This window comes from Artemia franciscana, chromosome 3 (assembly GCF_032884065.1).
Source record: "Artemia franciscana chromosome 3, ASM3288406v1, whole genome shotgun sequence".
NCBI classification, from domain to species: domain Eukaryota; kingdom Metazoa; phylum Arthropoda; class Branchiopoda; order Anostraca; family Artemiidae; genus Artemia; species Artemia franciscana.
In genome coordinates this window covers 52,289,947-52,309,095 of record NC_088865.1, presented here as the reverse complement: position 1 = coordinate 52,309,095, position 19,149 = coordinate 52,289,947, and the positions used below count along the sequence as shown (strand labels likewise).

General features: G+C 34.6%; 1 protein-coding gene across 7 annotated transcripts in view; it reads right to left on the bottom strand.

Annotated features, from left to right (window-relative positions):
• Positions 1-2,310: 2,310 nt before the first annotated feature.
• The window catches only part of LOC136025398 (uncharacterized), a 300,981-nt gene continuing 284,142 nt past the window's right edge, over positions 2,311-19,149 (bottom strand). For all 7 annotated transcript variants that reach the window (XM_065701397.1, XM_065701395.1, XM_065701394.1 and 4 more), the window contains one exon: positions 2,311-4,940. In XM_065701397.1, the coding sequence (XP_065557469.1) occupies positions 4,402-4,940 (539 nt within the window). In that variant the 3' untranslated portion in view covers positions 2,311-4,401. The remainder of the gene's footprint in view (positions 4,941-19,149) is intronic.

Below are 19,149 nucleotides of genomic sequence, written 5' to 3'. Positions count from 1 at the left end.
ATATTTTGCTTTTTAAGGAGCTTCGAACAGTACATAAAGATAAATATCTTCATGCAAGATAAAGCGTTAGAAAAAAATAATAAAAAGTGAATAAAATTACTTCAGCTAGTCCTCAACAGTGTCCGTGTTTTTCGTACATTTTACAGTCACGCCAATTTATCACACAAGAATCAATTCTTTGTTTCTAAGGAACTTCGAATGGAAAATAAACATGAATATCTTCAGGGTTGACAAAAAAGGAGAAAAGGATAAATGGAATCAGTTTAGACACAGAATAAGTTGAATTTCGTTTAGACAGTTCTCCACAGAGTCCGTATTTTCCAACATTTACCAACCATGTACTTTGACTTCGCTTACCAAGAACCCGTTCTCTGTTTTTTTGCGGAACTTCGAACTGCATATTAACACAAATATCTTCAGGCTAGCAAAAGCCTGGAAATTAAAAGGTGAATGAAATCCGTCAAGATAGTCCTCCACAGAGTCCGTAGTTTTCCTACATTTTGCAACCACGCAAGTTAACCTTTCTACACAACAACCAGTTCTTTGTTTTTAAGGAACTTGTACTTCGACAGACGCATAAACAGAATATTTTCAGGCAAGACGAGGACTAAGAAAAAAAGGCAAGGCGAATTAAATCCTCTTGTCTTCAATGGACCGCATTAAATTTGGCAGCCCCACAATTCGAACTAAGTGACAAAAAGACAAATTCTTGTTCTAAATAGGTTCAAGCTAGGTAAGGCACAAGGCAGATAGAATCCGTTTAAACGGTTCTCCATGGAGTCGGTGTTTCCCCACATTGAGCAGCCATGAAGATTAACCTTGCTGAACAAAATCAATTCTTGGTTCTTAAGGAGCATTGACTGGAATATAAGGATAAATATCTTCAGGCGAGGCAAAGCCTTAAGAAGAAATGTAACTGGAATCTGTTTGAATGATCTGGGATTTTAAAAAGGGATTTTTAAAGGAACTTATAATGGAATTCAAAAAAAGACATTCAGGCTAGGATAAGACTGAGAAAAAAAGGTTTTTAGGATTCGTTTAAATTGTCATCCATGGATTCTGCGTTTCCTTACATTTACCAGTCAGGTAAACAGGATCGGATTTAAAGCTTTGACCCTTCTAGGCCCAAGCATTTTCGCCGCTCAGTTTTTGCGAGATTTTCTGGGAAATTCCGAAACTTCGGGGATAGTGGAAGCACTGAATAGAACGTTCAGTGCTTCCCAAAACTAATGAGAGTGAGAGGCGATACCGAAATTCTGGGCAACATCTGACAGTTTACAACTGTCCACGGAATTCCTGTGTTGTTAAAAAATCACTTTTCTGTGAATAGGCAGCGCGGCGGCGGAGTACACCTGGCACTTTGACAATCAATCACATCATTCCAGTTTTGGGGCTTTGTGCGTCCCTAGGCCCGGGTCTAATGGGCCTATTGGTAAATCCTTGCATACAGAAAAATTGTCCTTGCTGAATAAGAATCAATTTCTTGTTTTTAAGGAACCTTGACTGGAATATATGCATTAAACATCTTCACGCAAGACGTAAATTGCCCTTATTGAGCAGGAATCAATTCTTTCTTTTTAAGGAGCTTCGACCGAAATATAAACATGACATATCGTCACGCAAGACAATTACCAAGATAATTCTTTGTTTTTAAGGAACTTCAGCTGGAATAATAAACATAAAAATTTTCAAGTAGGACAAGGACTGATTTAAAAGATCCTAAGTAGAGTCCGTGTGTTTCCTCCATTTAGAATCCTTGCAAATTAACTACGCTGAACAAAATCCAATGCTGTGTTTTTAAGGAACTTCTGACTAGAATATACGCATAAACATCTTCAGGCAAGAAAAGCGTTGTGAAAAAGGTATAAGGTAAATTAATTCCTTTAAATGGCCCTTAATTGAGTCTGATTTTTCCTACATTTAGCAGTCACGCAGATTGAATTTACTGAACGAAAATAATTCTTGATTTTTAAAGAACTCTGACTGGAATAGACACATAAATACCTTCAAGCAAGAAAATGACTGAGAAAAAAAGGCTTAAGGTAGAAAGGGTTAAGGGGCAGGGAATGACCCCCTCCCCCAAAAATTCCGTCTGACCCGTAAACGTCATAAAAATGGATATAAAATTGTTTTGAAAGTTTTTCTATAAGCCCTCCGTAAAAATACCCCCCCCCCAATACGAAAGGTCCTATCGAAAAATTATATTCAAAAGTTTCTATCGAAAAATGGAGTCCATTATGTCTACATTTAGTAGCGACGGAAATTACCATACTGGACAAAAATCAATTCTTCGTCTTTGAAGAACTTCGATTAGAATAAATGTAGATTTATTCAAGTAAGACGGCGATAAAGAAAAAAGTAAACACTGAAAACCATTACGGTTCTGAAGGGGGCCCATGGTATGGGACATTACAACGCACTATTTACATTTCCTATGCTATTGACTTAAACGCATTGTTCATTGCTATCGATCCTCTTGAATAGGTTTGTTGAAGTCCGAGAACTCTCTGAAATGTCTTCTTTTTTATTCATCTCATCTTTAAACTGAATATGCAATATCATATAACACATATAGAAGTAACTTTAAGATGTAGATATTCGGAACATCTTTTCGCAGTACATCATCTGCTTTGACTTCCTTGACACAGATTGGTGACACAGAAATTTAAGATTTTCGTTCATAATTCCCTTCATTTGTATTTCCTTTATAAGTTTGATATATTTCACGTTCTGCATCCATTATATGGTTTGAAAGCCTCCAAGGTATCTCCTTTTTTACTTATCCCATTTCAAAGCTAAATTATACTCTCAAATATTGTATGCACTGACGAATAATTATTTTACACACAAGGTAGTAACTTCAAAATATAGCTGCTTAGAAATTTTTTTTTGTTTACAATTTGCTTTTAATTTTGATAGGCGGGCTAGGTCTTACTCCAGTTGGCAGTCTGAGAAGCCCCCAGATGCCAAATCCTATTTCAAAACTAAATATGCACTATCAACTAACAAATGAAAAAGTAACCTCAAGAGGTAGTTGCTCAGATGTTTTTTCTTGTACACAATCTGCTTTGAATTTAAATGACTGCTTTACCTTTATGTTTGCAAAGTTAAATAAGCAGTGCTTCACGAATCAGAACCTCTGCACTAGTCCTTTCAGTTATATTATCATCATGAGTTTGATCTGCTCCTTCTTTAACTCCAGTTGGCAGCCTGAGAAGTCCTCAGATGCCAAATCCTATTTCAAAACTAAATATGCACTATTAGCTAATAAATGAAAAAGTAACCTCAAGAGGTAGTTACTCAGATGTTTTTTCTTGTACACAATCTGCTTTGAATTTAAATGACTGCTTTATCTTTATATTTCCAAAGTTAAATAAGCAGTGCTTCACGAATCAGAACCTCTGCACTAGTCCTTTCAGTTATATTATCATCATGAGTTTGATCTGCTCTTTCTTTAACTCTAGTTGGCAGCCTGAGAAGCCCCCAGATGCCAAATCCTATTTCAAAACTAAATATGCACTATCAACTAACAAATGAAAAAGTAACCTCAAGAGGAAGTTACTCAGATGTTTTTTCTTGTACACAATCTGCTTTGAATTTAAATGACTGCTTTATCTTCATAGTTCTAAAGTTAAATAAGCAGTGCTTCACGAATCAGAACCTCTTCACTATTCCCTTCAGTTATATTATCATCATGAGTTGATGTTTTTTCTTGTACACAATCTGCTTTGAATTTAAATGACTGCTTTATCTTCATAGTTCTAAAGTTAAATAAGCAGTGCTTCACGAATCAGAACCTCTGCACTAGTCCTTTCAGTTATATTATCATCATGAGTTTGATCTGCTCTTTCTTTAACTCCAGTTGGCAGCCTGAGAAGCCCTCAGATGCCAATTCCCATTTCAAAACTAAATATGCACTATTAACTAACAAATGAAAAAGTAAGCTCAAGAGGTAGTTTTACTCAGATGTTTTTTCTTGTACACAATCTGCTTTGAATTTAAATGACTGCTTTATATTTATGTTTGCAAAGTTAAATAAGCAGTGCTTCACGAATCAGAACCTCTTCACTAGTTCCTTCAGTTATTTGATCTGTTCCTTCTTTAATTCCAGTTGGCAGTCTGAGAAGACCGCAAATGCTAAATTCTATTTTAAAATTAAAATTATGAGGCAACAAATGAAGAAGAAACTTCAAGAAGTGGTTATATAGTCGTTTTTTCTTGTACACAACTGTTTTGAATTCAAGTGGCAGCTTTATCTTTATGGTTGCAAAGTTAAAGCAGCAGTGCTTCAGGATTCAGAACCTCTTCACTAGTCCCTTCAGTTATAGCCTCTTCATAAATTTGATTTATTTTGTACTCTAATATCGATGAAGGGTCTTCTCAAATCTTGTTTCTGAAAAGTTACTTCTCTAGATTTGGATCTTCTTTATTACTCATTTCACTTACATTCACTTCATAAGCCTCACTTGCTTGTACTTCTATTTGGATTTTTTCCCAAGTCTGATTGTGTTCATGACTAGCATAACTTTTACTTGTTACTCTAACTTTGCCTTCTTCCCGCGCCAGTTCTTCTTGAGTTTGAGTTTCTTGATCTTTCATTTTCTTATCATCTTCTTTTTGCTTTTCCTCTGCTTCGTCTAAAATGTCTAAAATTGCATTTCTTGCTTTCTGGCTATGTTCGGGATTTAGCAGACGTAGTCTGTAAGCAATCATTCTCCCAAAGAAAGTATTATGATCCTCATTGCCAACTTTGAAGTCGGAACCTCTTTCTAATAAATTTTGGTCTGGGATTGTCACCATTGGAAGGGGAAATTGGTATGAATAGCGGGCTCTTGCCTGTTTTAGGTTGGCATTCTGGTGAATGTTAGGGTTTGTCACAGTTATTCCTTTTTCGTGTCCATTTTGTATTTCAACCACGGGTTCAAGAATGTCATCATCACCTGTAAGTAATGAAAATGGCTAATTACACATTAAAATTAATAAAAAGGCACGAATTCCATATGGGAATCTTTACTGTTGATGATGGACACTGTATATGTGTCCGAAATATCCAGGTAAATATTTTATATTTATTTCACTTTCGATTAAAAGATTTCATCCCTATTTTGAACTGTTATATTTTCATCATTAAACATATTAACTGAAACTTGTCAAATGTATTTAAAATTAAGTCAGGAGGGCTTCCTCCTTAAACGAACCTCTAAATAACGAGTTAGATAATAATTCTCGTTCTCTTTATAGCTAAAAGGTAATACATTGCTAAAAATTTGCAGGCTTTAATTTTGATCGCTTGGACCTTTCACTGAATTATTGTTGACTTTATCAAATCTTTAGATAAAGTTTTGTCTTCAATTTCTCCAAATGATTTGAAAGGAATATTAGAGGTCCAAGTAACCAATTATGAACTATAGCTGACTTCACTGTAGTCTAAGTCAATTACTATCGCAGCAAAAAATTAGTGAATACATTCTTAGTCGCAAAAATTCTTTTCGGCTGCGAAATAACACGTATTCACTCGTATGAAAAGGATATAATATGTATACCCCTATCACTAGCATATTAAAGCCAATTCTTCTTCTTCTTTATCTGGTTTTTCTCCTTCTTTCCTATTCTTGAAATTTTATTCCCAATTTTCATATGAAATTTTTCATATTTTCTGGGTACATTCCCAGTAGGGAAATAGCTGCTTATTTGGCGAATGTACTACTTTGCTTTGGGTACAGTAAGTTTGAGTATATTAATGAACATGAATAAATGCGAATGAGACCAGAGTTTTGCGAAAGGGGTATTTTAGATCATGTAAATCAGAGAAAAATGTCTTTTTGGGTAGTTTATCCATACAACACAGAAGTGTAAATTTAAATTTGCTAACGTTTCAAAATAACACCAATAGTTTGCAAAAATTATCAATGATATAAGTGACATTACACTGCATCTCGATGTTTTTACAATGTCGATCGAGGAGAAGTTGGGACCCATAAATAACTACACAGAATTCCATGAATAATAGTAAACTAAATTCTTTATTATATCTCCAAAGAATGGTTGCGCCAAATAGCTCTTAACTTATTTTTTATTTAATTTGAATTTCCACGTTTTCACTTGTTAATTTGATTTTGATTTGATCTACTTCTTCTTAAATGGTTTTAAATATTGGAAAGACGACTGGGGGACGGGACAGGCAGAGACAACAGAGATCGTTCTGGAAAACAGTTGTACCTTTTCCACTCAAATAATTTAATTTTTTATTTAAGTTTTTATTTCGGTAATACTTTTTCTATCATCGTTTCTTAGGAGAAATAGTAAAAAGTGCCATTCCGGTCCGCACAGTGCAAACAGAGTGCATTGCACACGAAAAGTGTGAAAGTTGACAACTTTGTGGAAACTGAAGGATAGTAGATGGAAACAAAATATATTTACAAGGGGATGAGAGGACACAAAATGCTCAAAGAGGGAAAAATGTTGGTTCTGCTTTATTTTTGCCGTGGGGCAACTCTCTCAGGGAGGCTCTTTTATACAGGTATGCGAAACAATGCTGTGTCTCCATCACCCTGTCCTTGAAGCTTTCCCCCGTGCAATGACACGTAACTTTATAAAAATCAATCACCTTAACAAAAACCTCATTAACGAGTTTTAGGGCTGCGAAATAACACGTATTCACTCGTATGAAAAGGATATAATAAGTATACCCCTATCACTAGTATAATAAAGCCATCAATCAAATCCAGGAAAAAAAATCGCTCAGCAACTTCAACATTACTGGATGCTGAAAAAGTTCTTTCCTGTGCATCATCCACTTTTCTTCAGCTACACGGTTACCTTCTCAGGTAAAGTAGATTTACTTCATCCTTTGTGTTTTATCAGGGAAATAGCCCCGTTGCCCTCAGCATATTAAAATTCTGCTTACTCTAACTGTACTATTTGATTTCAATCCTTTAGTTTCCTGTCAAATTGTATGTAATACCATAATAATCCAAACAAGAAGAAAAGAAAAGCCAAATAATTAGGATTCATCCTTTGTCAGAATGGAAAACGGTATTCTTATCGTAGCAGCTTCAAAGAAAGCCAGAAACCCAATGTTTGGGACTTACAGAGGCTCACTGTCATTACAAATTTTGTCATCCCAAGTTGTCAACACAAGTTGTCATTGTCATCACAAATTGCTCAATAATAAAAAAATATATTTAACATCAAAGTTATACGTATTTTATAGTATAGCTCGAAAATAACAGCCGGTAGAGCAACTAGAAGATCTTCAACTTCGATGTCATTAAGGAGTTTTAAGGCTGCAAAATAACACTATTCACTAGTATGAGAAGGTGATCCTGGACTTCTAAACTTAAACTAAAATTGTAGGCTACACCTAATCTAGGCCGTATCAAAGGGGTTTTAAGGGGTTTTATCCCACCCCCACCTCCTAAATTTTCGTCTAACTCGTAAAAACATAACAAATATGCATATAAATGAATTTTTGATGCGTTTTTAAAGGATTTTTGGGATTGTTTGGAATACTTGATTCGGCTTGAAAACGGTATTCGTTTCGTACCTTCAAAGACTTGTAAAACATTTTGGTTATGTGCAATTTTTCATTTAAATTCTTAAAATTAAATCGCTTAAGTAGAATAAATTATTATAATTTCGTAAATTCCTCTCCACTATCTCTTCCTCACCCTCCCCCTCTCTCTCCTTTTATATTTATTGTTTGTAAGTAAATGTTTAAATAGTATGTATATTTACCCCCTCCTGTACAGGCCACGGAGCCTTTGTGGGATCAGTGTTGTAAATTTGTTATACATTTTTTGGTCGAAATATGTTTTGCTTTGTCTTACGAAAAACAGTTTGAATTTAAATAGCCAGCTCATATCTACTTAAGTTATGATGGATGAAGGTGTCATAACCGAATCTTTCAAACCTGACGAGTATGGAAGGAGTGGAGGTTAGGAATAGAAAAAAAAATCTTCTTGGCCAAATTTGGGCCGGATGTATCTGCGCAGGAGGTCATTGGGCGCGATATAAACAGTGATTTTTAAACAGAAAAGGTAAGAGAGGTGAATTTTCTGAACAACAGGGGGCAATGCCCAGAGACAGCCTTAGGGGGGACAAAGAGGGCACTTGTCATGGCGTATCAATTTTAGGGGCACAAATTTCAAATAAATAATCTAACGGTTATAACCCTTTTCTAATTTTTTAAATTTAATTTTTGTTAAATTAAAATAGAGGGCGCAGTTGACAGTATAAAGCATATTGAATCCAAAATTATCATTTTTTCCCGTATCTTCATCTCAATTCCTTGAAAATAAAAGTAAGTAGACCGAATCTAGTTAATTTTTTTTTTTTGTGATATTTTGTATTCAATTTTTTTTATAAATGAAAATTTTGTTAATAGTGAAAGTTTTATTAATATTTGACTGAAATTTTTGGGATACAGGGGGGGGGGGTAATGAAGCCAGACCCGTCATTGGTCAGATCCAATCTAAGCTTCGCCATAAAATGTGTTTCCGCCGTACATATTGTAGCTAAAAGGTTTTTTCCCTGCCTTTTTGGTAAAAAAAATTCTTGATCTGTGCAAATGCGTTGCCAATAGTCTGCGAAATTATTTGGTTTGGTCAAGAATTAATACGGAAGCTCTGAAATACCAACACAGAATTAAAACAAAATTCTAAGATGTATCACAAACTAAATCACAGAGCACAAGAAAGCCAACAGTTATTTAAAAGATGAAGCTTTTTTGATTCCCAAGGTTTTATTTTAATACTTTAAATCCGTCTAACATTACGCTTCAAATCTACCAACATAAATCTCTGATCATTTTTTCTCTGTGCTTTTGAAATTTCCCAACCGTTGTCTCGAACAATTTTAGACGATTCAGGAAAATAGGCTTTTTAGTAAATATCACTCACAAGAATCGTGTTGGTACGGAAGAAAGCCAATCATTTTGTAAAAGAATTAATATTTAAAAACTAAAACTAAAAAAAACAACTTAAAGAACTAAAGTACCATACAAAACTGGAACAGTTAAATAACATCAAGATTCAACACAAATTTAACCATTAAATTTCAAAAATATACAGTAAATCAAACAATTAATAAATTAAATAAGTTAAATTCATGAAATAATAAGCTAAGAGGTAAGTATAGTAGAATAACTCAGCAATTAGAAGATATCATAATCTGTTTCAATACATTCTTTCTTTCATTTTCAACAAGATTTGGTTTTTAAGGCATTTGAGCGTAAAATTTGCAGACAATGTGAGAAATTTAACAGAAAATATACATTAAATTATTTAGCCAATGTTAATTACAAGTTTTGATGAAAATTATGCTAAACTGAAGGCAACTGCAGACCAATATTAAGGAAAGGGGATAAATAATTAAAATACGATAAATATAATTAAAAACATAATTAAAAGAGGTTCAAACCAAAGAAAAACTGTCGAACAGGTCCACTAACTTTGTACGTGCCTCTTTTTCTGTTCTCTCAGGAGTAAAAAGGACGGTATCATCAGATATACCAACAAGAAAATCCAAGGAATGTAAACTCTGATTTTGGGCACGCGATAATTTTGGAAGACACTGACGACAACACTATGGAGGATTTTCATTTTTAACTGCGAAAATTAGATCATTTACATATATTAAGAACAAGACTACCCCTAGAATTAGTCCTTGAGGGGCCTCATGGTCAATATCTGATGGTGAACGGAAAAGCGGATCAACAAAAATTATTCTACCAGACATGGCTGACAAGAAACGCACAACCTCTTACGCCAAAATGAGAAAGTTTAGAAACAAGAACACAGTGACTAAAAAATCAAAAGCTTTACGAACATCCAGAAATAAAGCAGCAGGAATCAAAATTAAGTCTAGGGGCAGAGTAAAGATAGTTCAATAAGACTGCACAAGCATGCTCAGTTCGAAAACCAAATTAAAAATCGCGAAGCAATCTTTAACTAATTTAATTTATTTAATAACAATTATGGACAAAAAACGTAACCTTAACACAACCCCTTCAAATGCCACAACATGATATGGAGAAGGGATAACCAAACAAAAAAAAAAACACAAAAAGAAAAAAAAACAACAAAAAACAACTTAACATAAACCTCAGAAAGAGTGTAAAAACAAAACACAACTACAACATCATATACCCTGCTACCAATTACTTAACAGTCTACTTCCAACTCCTTCCCTAACACACCTCAATAAAAATAAAACGCTACCTTTAATGATTTAATACTAAATCTATCAACTATACATCCTATTACACTAATCATTAAAATCATATTTAGAAAATAATTCATTCTTCAATACCCTTTAAAATTCATTTAAATTACTATTCTTAATATTCTCATTTAACGAATTCCATAGCTTAGCCCCTCTAAAAATAAGAGAAAACCCTAACCTAGACGTAACCAAATTATTAAAATAAATTTTGTTCATCAACCTTGTGCCATCAGAATGAACTTCATTAACTTGCGTGGACACAATTGCTTCTCAAATATTTTGCTTAACCAAGACAGAGAAACTGGACCATTTTTAGCTGTATCATTTTGTCCCCCCCCCATGTAACATGACGATTTGAGCGGGCCTGAGACCATTCAGGAAAATACTATGCTGAAAGGAGAGGTTAAAAAGTTTTGTCAAGGGGGAGACAATGGAAACAGGGGCATCGTTTGGGGGGTGGGCAGTTGGATCCCTCCCCCAATGATTTGGAATAAATTATTATAAATCCCATGCCCATTGACTATCCAGAAATGAATTGCTCTTGTCCCCCCCCCCAATGTAAATGCTGGAGCTACGCCCCTGAATGGAAGAACGTATGAACTTAATCACTTTAATTGGAATATTATCAAGTCCAGATGAAAAGGATTTCTTCAATCTCACTGCAGCTTTAGTAATTTCTATATCAGTCGCTAATTGCAAGAAAACTGACAACACAAGCTGGCCAAAAATAACACCTAATGTTGGATTATGAAGGGGAAGATATGGAAATAGCGATATGGGATACATGTAGAAGGTAAGAGACCGTTCACGCTAGTGAATAAGGCGTGCAATTCATAAAAGTATGCGCCTTGTACACGAAAATCTGCGATAAAATTTGTACACGCTTCTCTCAGTGTGTTAAACATTAACAGAAGCGAGTCCTATTTTCTGTTCTAAAACGTGTACGTGGGCTATTCGAAACCAATAGGCTGTGTCATTATCAAATATACTAAAATATGATGATAATATAATACTTTAAAAACAAAATTATGGAAGCTACAACGGAAAATTATGGAAAGCATGTCGCCCAGAACGCATTGCATGAATTACCTAACCAACTATTAAATATTTAATTAAGATACACCTACATCGTAGTTAATCTCATTCAGGCTAAGCTCATTATAACCAAATGTAGACAGAGAAACCAGTTTTACTCAGATAAAGAACTTGAGTGTGGTTGGTATGATAGAGAAGTACCAACATAACCACTTAAAAATTTAAGCACAGTGGGCCAGATTACGAATTTTTCTAGTTACACCGTCAGGCTTTCCCGAAATTTGCCAAATAATTTCTATTTGCCAAATTTTCTAATTCAAAATTTGCCAAAATCAGTCCAAACATTTTTATGGCCAGATTTATCCTTTGCAGAATTTAAGATCTCATGTCACCTCTTTGTCAATGTTTCCGATAGGAAAATACCTCTTGAAGCAAACCTTGCTTTCGCTTTGAAGACTTCCCTTGCTATCACTGTTTAAAAATTTAACTTCAACAGGGGTTTTAGTTGGAGATAGTTTGAATTTGTAGGTATTCCTGATTTGGGCAGAATTATTACAGTCAGATTTATTTTAGTAACAAGAACTTGCAGGATTGTTGATCGCAGGTGAGATCCCGGCTGCTGCTTTACACCATGCAAAATTAGCGAATCAAGCACCACCTCTAGTCCAAACCCATCTAATTTCATTGTTTTTATGGCACTTGGTACTTACCAAGTGACATATAGCGATCACAATTTCTGTCGGTCTGTCTGTCTGTCGGTGCCGCTTTTGCTAGTTTGAGCACTTCCAGATAAGCTAGGACGATGAAAGTTGGCAGGTGTATCCAGGGACCAGAATAGATTAAATTAGAAATAGTCTTCCCTGATTCGACCATCTGGGGGGGGGACTTAGCGAGCGAACAAGATAGTTGAGAAGAATTTTATTTGCCAACAAATGATTATTTTTCTTAAGTACGGCTTGTGGTCTGGGGATATGATTCTCACTTAGAGTGCAAGAGGCCTCAGGTTCGAATGTCGGACCACCCTAATTTTTACATGAAATAGATCAAAAACTAGATACGTCATCAATATAGCGATCTCTGAAAGTTGGCAAGCATATCAGGGACCCGGCCAGATTAAATTAGAAAGTCACAAAATTGCCATTAATTTTCCATTTTCCATTAATTTCTATTTTATTATTCTATAATTATTTCTATAAACATTATTTTATAATGATTATAACCACATTTATATGTATATAAATTATATTATTTAATTGTGTTAAATTATATTATGATGAAGAAACGACTCTATAAACACTAAAAATACTTAATTTTTCTATAATCATTCTTATTAATATTTATTTTCCACTAATTCTCGGTTACTTTTCTCTAGGTCCAGTTCTTTAGAAATGATTTACCATTTGATGAAGCAAATAGGCTACCTGTAGGTGATCCTTTAGTTGGTAACGCTTAGGGCCTACAAAAAGATTTGCTTATATCGGTGAATTTTTCATGCAGCCTTTACACCTGCAATTTGTTTAGTCGCAAATTCAACTAACGCTTGGGTTATACCCAGATAAGTAAGAACCAACGAGTCTATATTCAACATGTGTGCAAGCAAAAAAAAAAAAAACAAAAAAAAAAAAACAAGTAAAATATGATGGCTTTCCTTATTATCCTTGGACACTTTTAGTATCTTTACCAGGGATGCCAACTGCTGACGTCCAAAAAGAGTGCAAATTAAGGCCAAAAAACAGTGATTTTTGCTCAAAAAGAGTGCAAGTCAAAATTTTTTCATGCGTACGGTTTATGCTGCTTGCGCATTAGCTCTGAGGCATAAAATAAGGCATTTCAAACAAAAAATGTGCCATTTTGTAACCCTGTTCCTTGGGTTAATTACGCTTCTGCCGAAGTTGCCAACTACTGACGTTCAAAGTGATTGAAAACTAACACCCAAAAAGAGTTCACTCCTCCGCATCCCGTTTGAGGTTAAAAGGAGTGTATTTTACACGAAAAGTGTACAAGTTGGCAACCCTGATCCTTACTGGCCAATAAGGAAACTTTTTAATCTTTGCTAACGTAATATCAAACTTTTTAAATGCAGGTTTTTTCAATTAAAAAGAGGACAAAATTGAAAGCAACTTCTCTTTACGTAAGGACAGAGCCTCACTAATACATTGAGCTGAAACAATGTCAAAAAGTTCCCAAAATATATGTCCAAAATATTCTATATTATCCACTAGTACCAGTCTTTTTCAATACTACTTGGCTTGACGCTAGAGGTAAACCCAGGTAAAGTCGCTCAAAGTACGTTTAGGCCTACTCAATACAAACTGGAAAAGCCAGTGTGCTGAAGAGTTGTTGGGCATAGCGAAATAACCTACCCAGACCCCCCGACTAGATTCACTCTAAAAGTCATATTCATCGAGTTCAGCAATGGTTCGAGTCAGCTATAGTAGTGTCAATTCACGACAATTTAGGGATAAGAGGCGAAACCTGTTTTTTGAAATATAGGGAAGGTAGTAAACAGGCCCTTTTTTAATATTTGTCCAGAAAATATTAGAAAGCACTCTTTTCAATGAAAATACTGCTCTCTTGACGCCATTGGTCAGCAAAAAGCTACTAATATGATACATTTTCACCAAATAAATTACAGATTATTCATGAAATTCTAGCATTTGGGCTTTTGGTGAGAGAAAACTAGTTGAGTTCAGCAAATAAAACTTTCAGAAATTAATCCAGAGCTTAAATTACGCCCAGGAAAATATAACTTAGAAAATCACCGAAATATACGGAAATTTAGTAGGCGAAAATCTAATTATGCAGCTTTTTGCGTTTAATTTAAATAAATCAATAATTCGCAAGGTCAAAAGGGACAGCCCAGAAACTCAAATTCCGAACGGCAAACCTACCGTAAAAATCTTAATCTAAAATTATAACATCTAGCCTTTTCTGGTTTAGCTCATCTAGAATAACAAAGAGAACCATTCACGGACAAAAACCTAAAAATTAAAAAAGATACAACACTCCAATTTTAGTATAGGTCCTCTCGAAGGACATCTATTTTGCAATTAATATTATATAATCTCTATAGCCTATATACAAGGGCAAATTTCAATACCTTGATGACAAATATCAGTTGTATAAAAAAAAACTGGAAAGGACATTCAATTCTGCATAGTGAAGAATAATATCAAACAGATTAGGAATAAAGTGTTAGTATTATTGGTACTTGTGTATTATTCAGAACACACTCAATAAGCGAAGTTAGGTTCTTTCGTGAAACAAACTACAATGCAGGTACATTTTAATTAGATTTTTTATATCTAGAGGTGGTAAGGTTAGGTTAAGTTAGGTATTTAATATAATGCACCCAGCCCACCCCCCACCCCCCTAATGTGCAAATATAGAGCCCAAATCTTTGATAAAGCTAATGAAATAAAACAAAATATGATGAAAATATAATGCTTTATTAGGAAAATCGTAAAATTACAACCTTTGACGCGCTGTTTTGTTGTGGGCAACAACCCCTTATCCTGGAAAAATATCATTGCCTCTTTTTCAGTCTTGGCAAATCCCCAATCTTCACTTCAAAATCCGTGTTCAGACACTTCTATCACTATGCGTAGCAAACCAAATTGAGTTCTGTCTTTGTGGCTATGAAACCGGATTTTCGCATTGTAGTTTGTTTCAAGGAAGAACCTAACTTCACTTATTGAGTGTGTTCTGAACAATACACAAGTACCGTATTATTTTTCCCAATCGTGTTTTGGTTCTTTTCAAGGTACTTATCTGTTGTAGCGTCGACACTTAAGTTCTCGCTCCATTGACGCACTGTAAAGCCGGTTTCTTTCATTAGTTTCTTTCAGCTTAGCGTGTGATAAGACAAAGACAAGTGACAGTACAAATTGAAAACATAATTTGGGCTATATATTTGCACATTAGGGGGGGGGGATTATTTAGACAGTGTGAAGTTGGAAAACAATTCTTAATTAATAATATACAGAATAATTATATCAAAGACATTTTGCATGTAGACCCGCTATACTTTATCCCCCCAATGTGCAAATATATGGCCCAAATTTGTTTCTAAGGGATTACATTTTCATAATAATTAGGTATATTTCATTAGGATTAACCTGACTTCACTTCTTTAGTGTCGGCGCTGTAACACATAAGTACCCTTTTAAAAACAAGAAAAAACAACGAAACTGAAATTGAGGAGCTGTGTAATCTCTTTCTAAAATGTACCTAACATAGCCTCTATATATTAAATATTTATTCAAAATATACCTACATCGTAGTTTTTCTCACTCAAAATAAGTAAATCATAACCGATTGTAGAGAACCAGACCGGTTTTGTCAGATCATACAGAATGAAATTCTTGAGTGTGTTCTGTATAATTAACAAGTTCCTTTAGTTTTTAAGAACTGAGGATTTAAATTTTATAGTCATAGATAATACAAGGTTAAAAATAGTAATTCTATAAAATCAGGGGCAAATCTCTCCCATACATCCCCGCCATACGAAAGGCCTACTTATGTGGCAAGATATGAGTAGATTTCGGCCTGAACTTCAAGGGAAAGATTCTACTAATGTTTCATGCTTTCCAGGGCCGTATTAAGCAGAGGGGTTTACCGGGATCGAACCCTCACAAAGAATTTTTGTCCGATTCATAAAAATGTAAAAAGAATACGCATGAATAAATTTTTGATGCATCTTGTCAAGCTTTTTCAGTTTAGATTCATATACTGCCAGCGCGAGGACTTGAATTCGATTAAATCTTGTGAAAAGTAACTTGGATATAAGTTGAGCACCTTCATTTATTGGATATAAGTGTTATAGATTTTAATATTTGCCGGAAAAATATTAAGTATTTATTAGCGGCACTTCAAAACCGCCAAGACAATAGATCTGGTGCCGTTGATACGTAAGTTCCTGAAAAGATTTTGAAAACTACTGTTTTTAGTACAGTCATTGTTTTTGTTTTTTTTTGTGTGAAGGCTATTTGGTAAATTTATAGCAAACCATATAACTGACTTTCGGTAAAATTCTAGTTAATTGACTTCTTGCTATCTCGGAAAGGGTTTAGGTTAGGAAAATGAAACTTTCAGAGATGGGTCTAAAGGCTAAAGTATGTCCCGGGAAGGTATTTTAAAGTGCCTACCTCTAGTCCTTCTCCCTCTAGAGGGCCCTGAAATTTGCCTAAATGACATGTCTATATCTATTGAAATTTTGACAAAACAACATTTTACCTTAATTTTCAGTTACTAGTTGTTTTTCCTCTGCCTTTAGTTCTGAAAATGCAATTCCTGTTATTTGAGTAGAATTTTGAGCCATATCAATGTTTTTTTTTCTTCAAAATTTAGGAAATGTATTTGCATATCTTTAAAACCTTATAAAATGGAATTGAGCAAAGTTATGAAGCTAAAAACTATTTTGCTGTACTTCAATTAAGCAGAAGATATATTTTGCAAGGTTTCACTTTTATAACACACATATTTCTAAAGGTCATCAAAGGTCAGGGCCCTCTAGAGGGAGAAGGAGTGGAGGTGGTTGCTTCACAATACCTTTCCAGGACATAATTTAGTCTTAAGATTGATCCCTGAAAGTTTCATTTTCCTAACCTACACCCTTTCTGAGATAGCAAGAAGTCAATTAACTAGAACTTTACCCTGGGATTCGTGTAAAAGTGAGTATACCACTCGATGCCTTTTTTTACGCTCTTAACGAATATAATAATTGCTTCTACCGCAAATTCAGATTTAAGGATTTTTTAACCTAACACAACCTAACCGTATTATAAATAATTTTAGCACTGAGAAAATGTAGTATTATTTTGTCAAAAAGGCGCGGAGAAAACGTAGTATTATTTTGCCGGAGACGACGGATAACTCGTACTTTAATTGAATTAAATAAAAAAAACAAGTTTTTTAAATGAAAGTAAGGAACGACATTAAAACTTAAAACGAACAGAAATTACTCCGTATATGAAAGGGGCTTTTCCTTCTCAACGCCCCGCTCTTTACGCTAAAGTTTGACTCTTTCTCTTAACCCTACATTTTAAAACAGTAAAAAACTTTAGTGTAAAGAGTGGGGCGTTGAGAAGGAAAAGCCCCTTTCATATACGGAGTAATTTCTGTTCATTTTAAGTTTTAATGTTGCTCCTTACTTTCATTTAAAAAACTTGTTTTTTTATTTAATTTCTGAACGTTTTTGAATCAATGCACGTTTTGATTTAGGCTCTCCGCATAGGAATAATTAGAACGAAATTTGTATATTTATTTTTTTATGGCTAAATGGCTTTCTCATAATTTTGATCGAATGGTTTTGAGAAAAAAAGAGCGGGGGAGGAAGCCTAGTTGCCCTCCGATTTTCGGTTAATTAAAAAGGCAACTAGAACTTTTAATTTTTTACGAATCTTTTTATAAGTAGAATATATACATAACTTATAAATTAGCTTACGTAAAGAACTTTTGTATTCTTATGTTTTTATTACATATATGAGGGGGTTCGCCCCCTCGTGAGTACCTCGCTCTTTACACTAAAGCTTAAATTTTGTCCCAATTCATTAAGAATGACCCCTGAATCACAAAAGCCGCAGAATAAATAGTTGAAATTACTAAAAATACTTTGGCGTAAAGAGCGAGGTATTAGGAGGAGGTGAGTCCCTCATATGGGTAATAATTTCTATTCGTTCTAAGTTTTAATGCTGATGCTTACTTCCAGCTGAAAAAAACTTTTTCATTGTTTTTTTTTAAGTAATGCTAGTAAATCCTGCGCTCCCTTCATGGAAATTTTCTTCCCCCATGACAAATTCCTCGATGGAAAGTTCCCCCAGCATATTCCCCTCTTCTCAACTCCTGGCTCCAACCAAAAAATCCTCCTGAAAACGCCTGTACACTTCCCAATAACCATTGCTATATGTAAGCACTGGTCAAAGTTTTGAACTTGTAACCCCTCCCACGGGGACTGTGGGGGAGTAAGTCGTCCCCAAAGACATAGTTATAAGGTTTTTCGACTACGCTGAATAAAATGGCCATCTCAGAATTTTGATCCGTTGATTTTGGGAAAATCATTAGCGTGGGAGGGGGCCTAGGTGCCCTCCAAATTTTTTGGGCACTTAAAAAGGCCACTAGAACTTTTCTTTTCTGTTAGAATGAGCCCTCTCGCAACATTTTAGGACAACTGGGTCGATACAATCACCCCTGGGGAAAAAAAAAAAAAACAAAACAAACAAACAAAAAAACAAATAAACACGCATCCGTGATCTGCCTTCTGGCAAAAAATATAAAATTCCACATTCTTGTAGATAGGAGCTTAAAACTTCTACAGTAGGGTTCTCTGATACGCTGAATCTGATGGTGTGATTTTCGTTAAGATTCTATGCTTTTTAGGGGGTGTTCCCCCTATTTTCTAAAATAACGCAAATTTTCTCAGGCTCGTAACTTTTGATGGGTAAAACTAAACTTGATGAAACTTATATATTTAAAATCAGCATTAAAATGCGATTCTTTTGATGTAGCTATTGGTTTCAAAATTCCATTTTTTAGACTTTTGGTTACTATTGAGCCGGGTCGCTCCTTACTACAGTTCGTTACCACGAACTGTTTGAAATTCGTCATTTTTAAGAGCACAAAAAGTGCTTAAATATCAATTTGTGGTAGAAGCGATTATTATATTCGTGAAGGACATACAAAAGGCATCAAGTGGTATGTTTACTTTATTGGTAAGTCAGTTATATGAATTGTCCTAATTTTTTGAAAATTCGTCATTTTTAAGAGCTAAAAAGTGGTTATATCTGAATTTGCGGTAGAAGCGATTATTATATTCGTAAAGAGCATAAATAAAAGGCATCGAGTGGTATATTTACTTTACACGAAAGCCAGTTATATGGTTTGCTATTAATT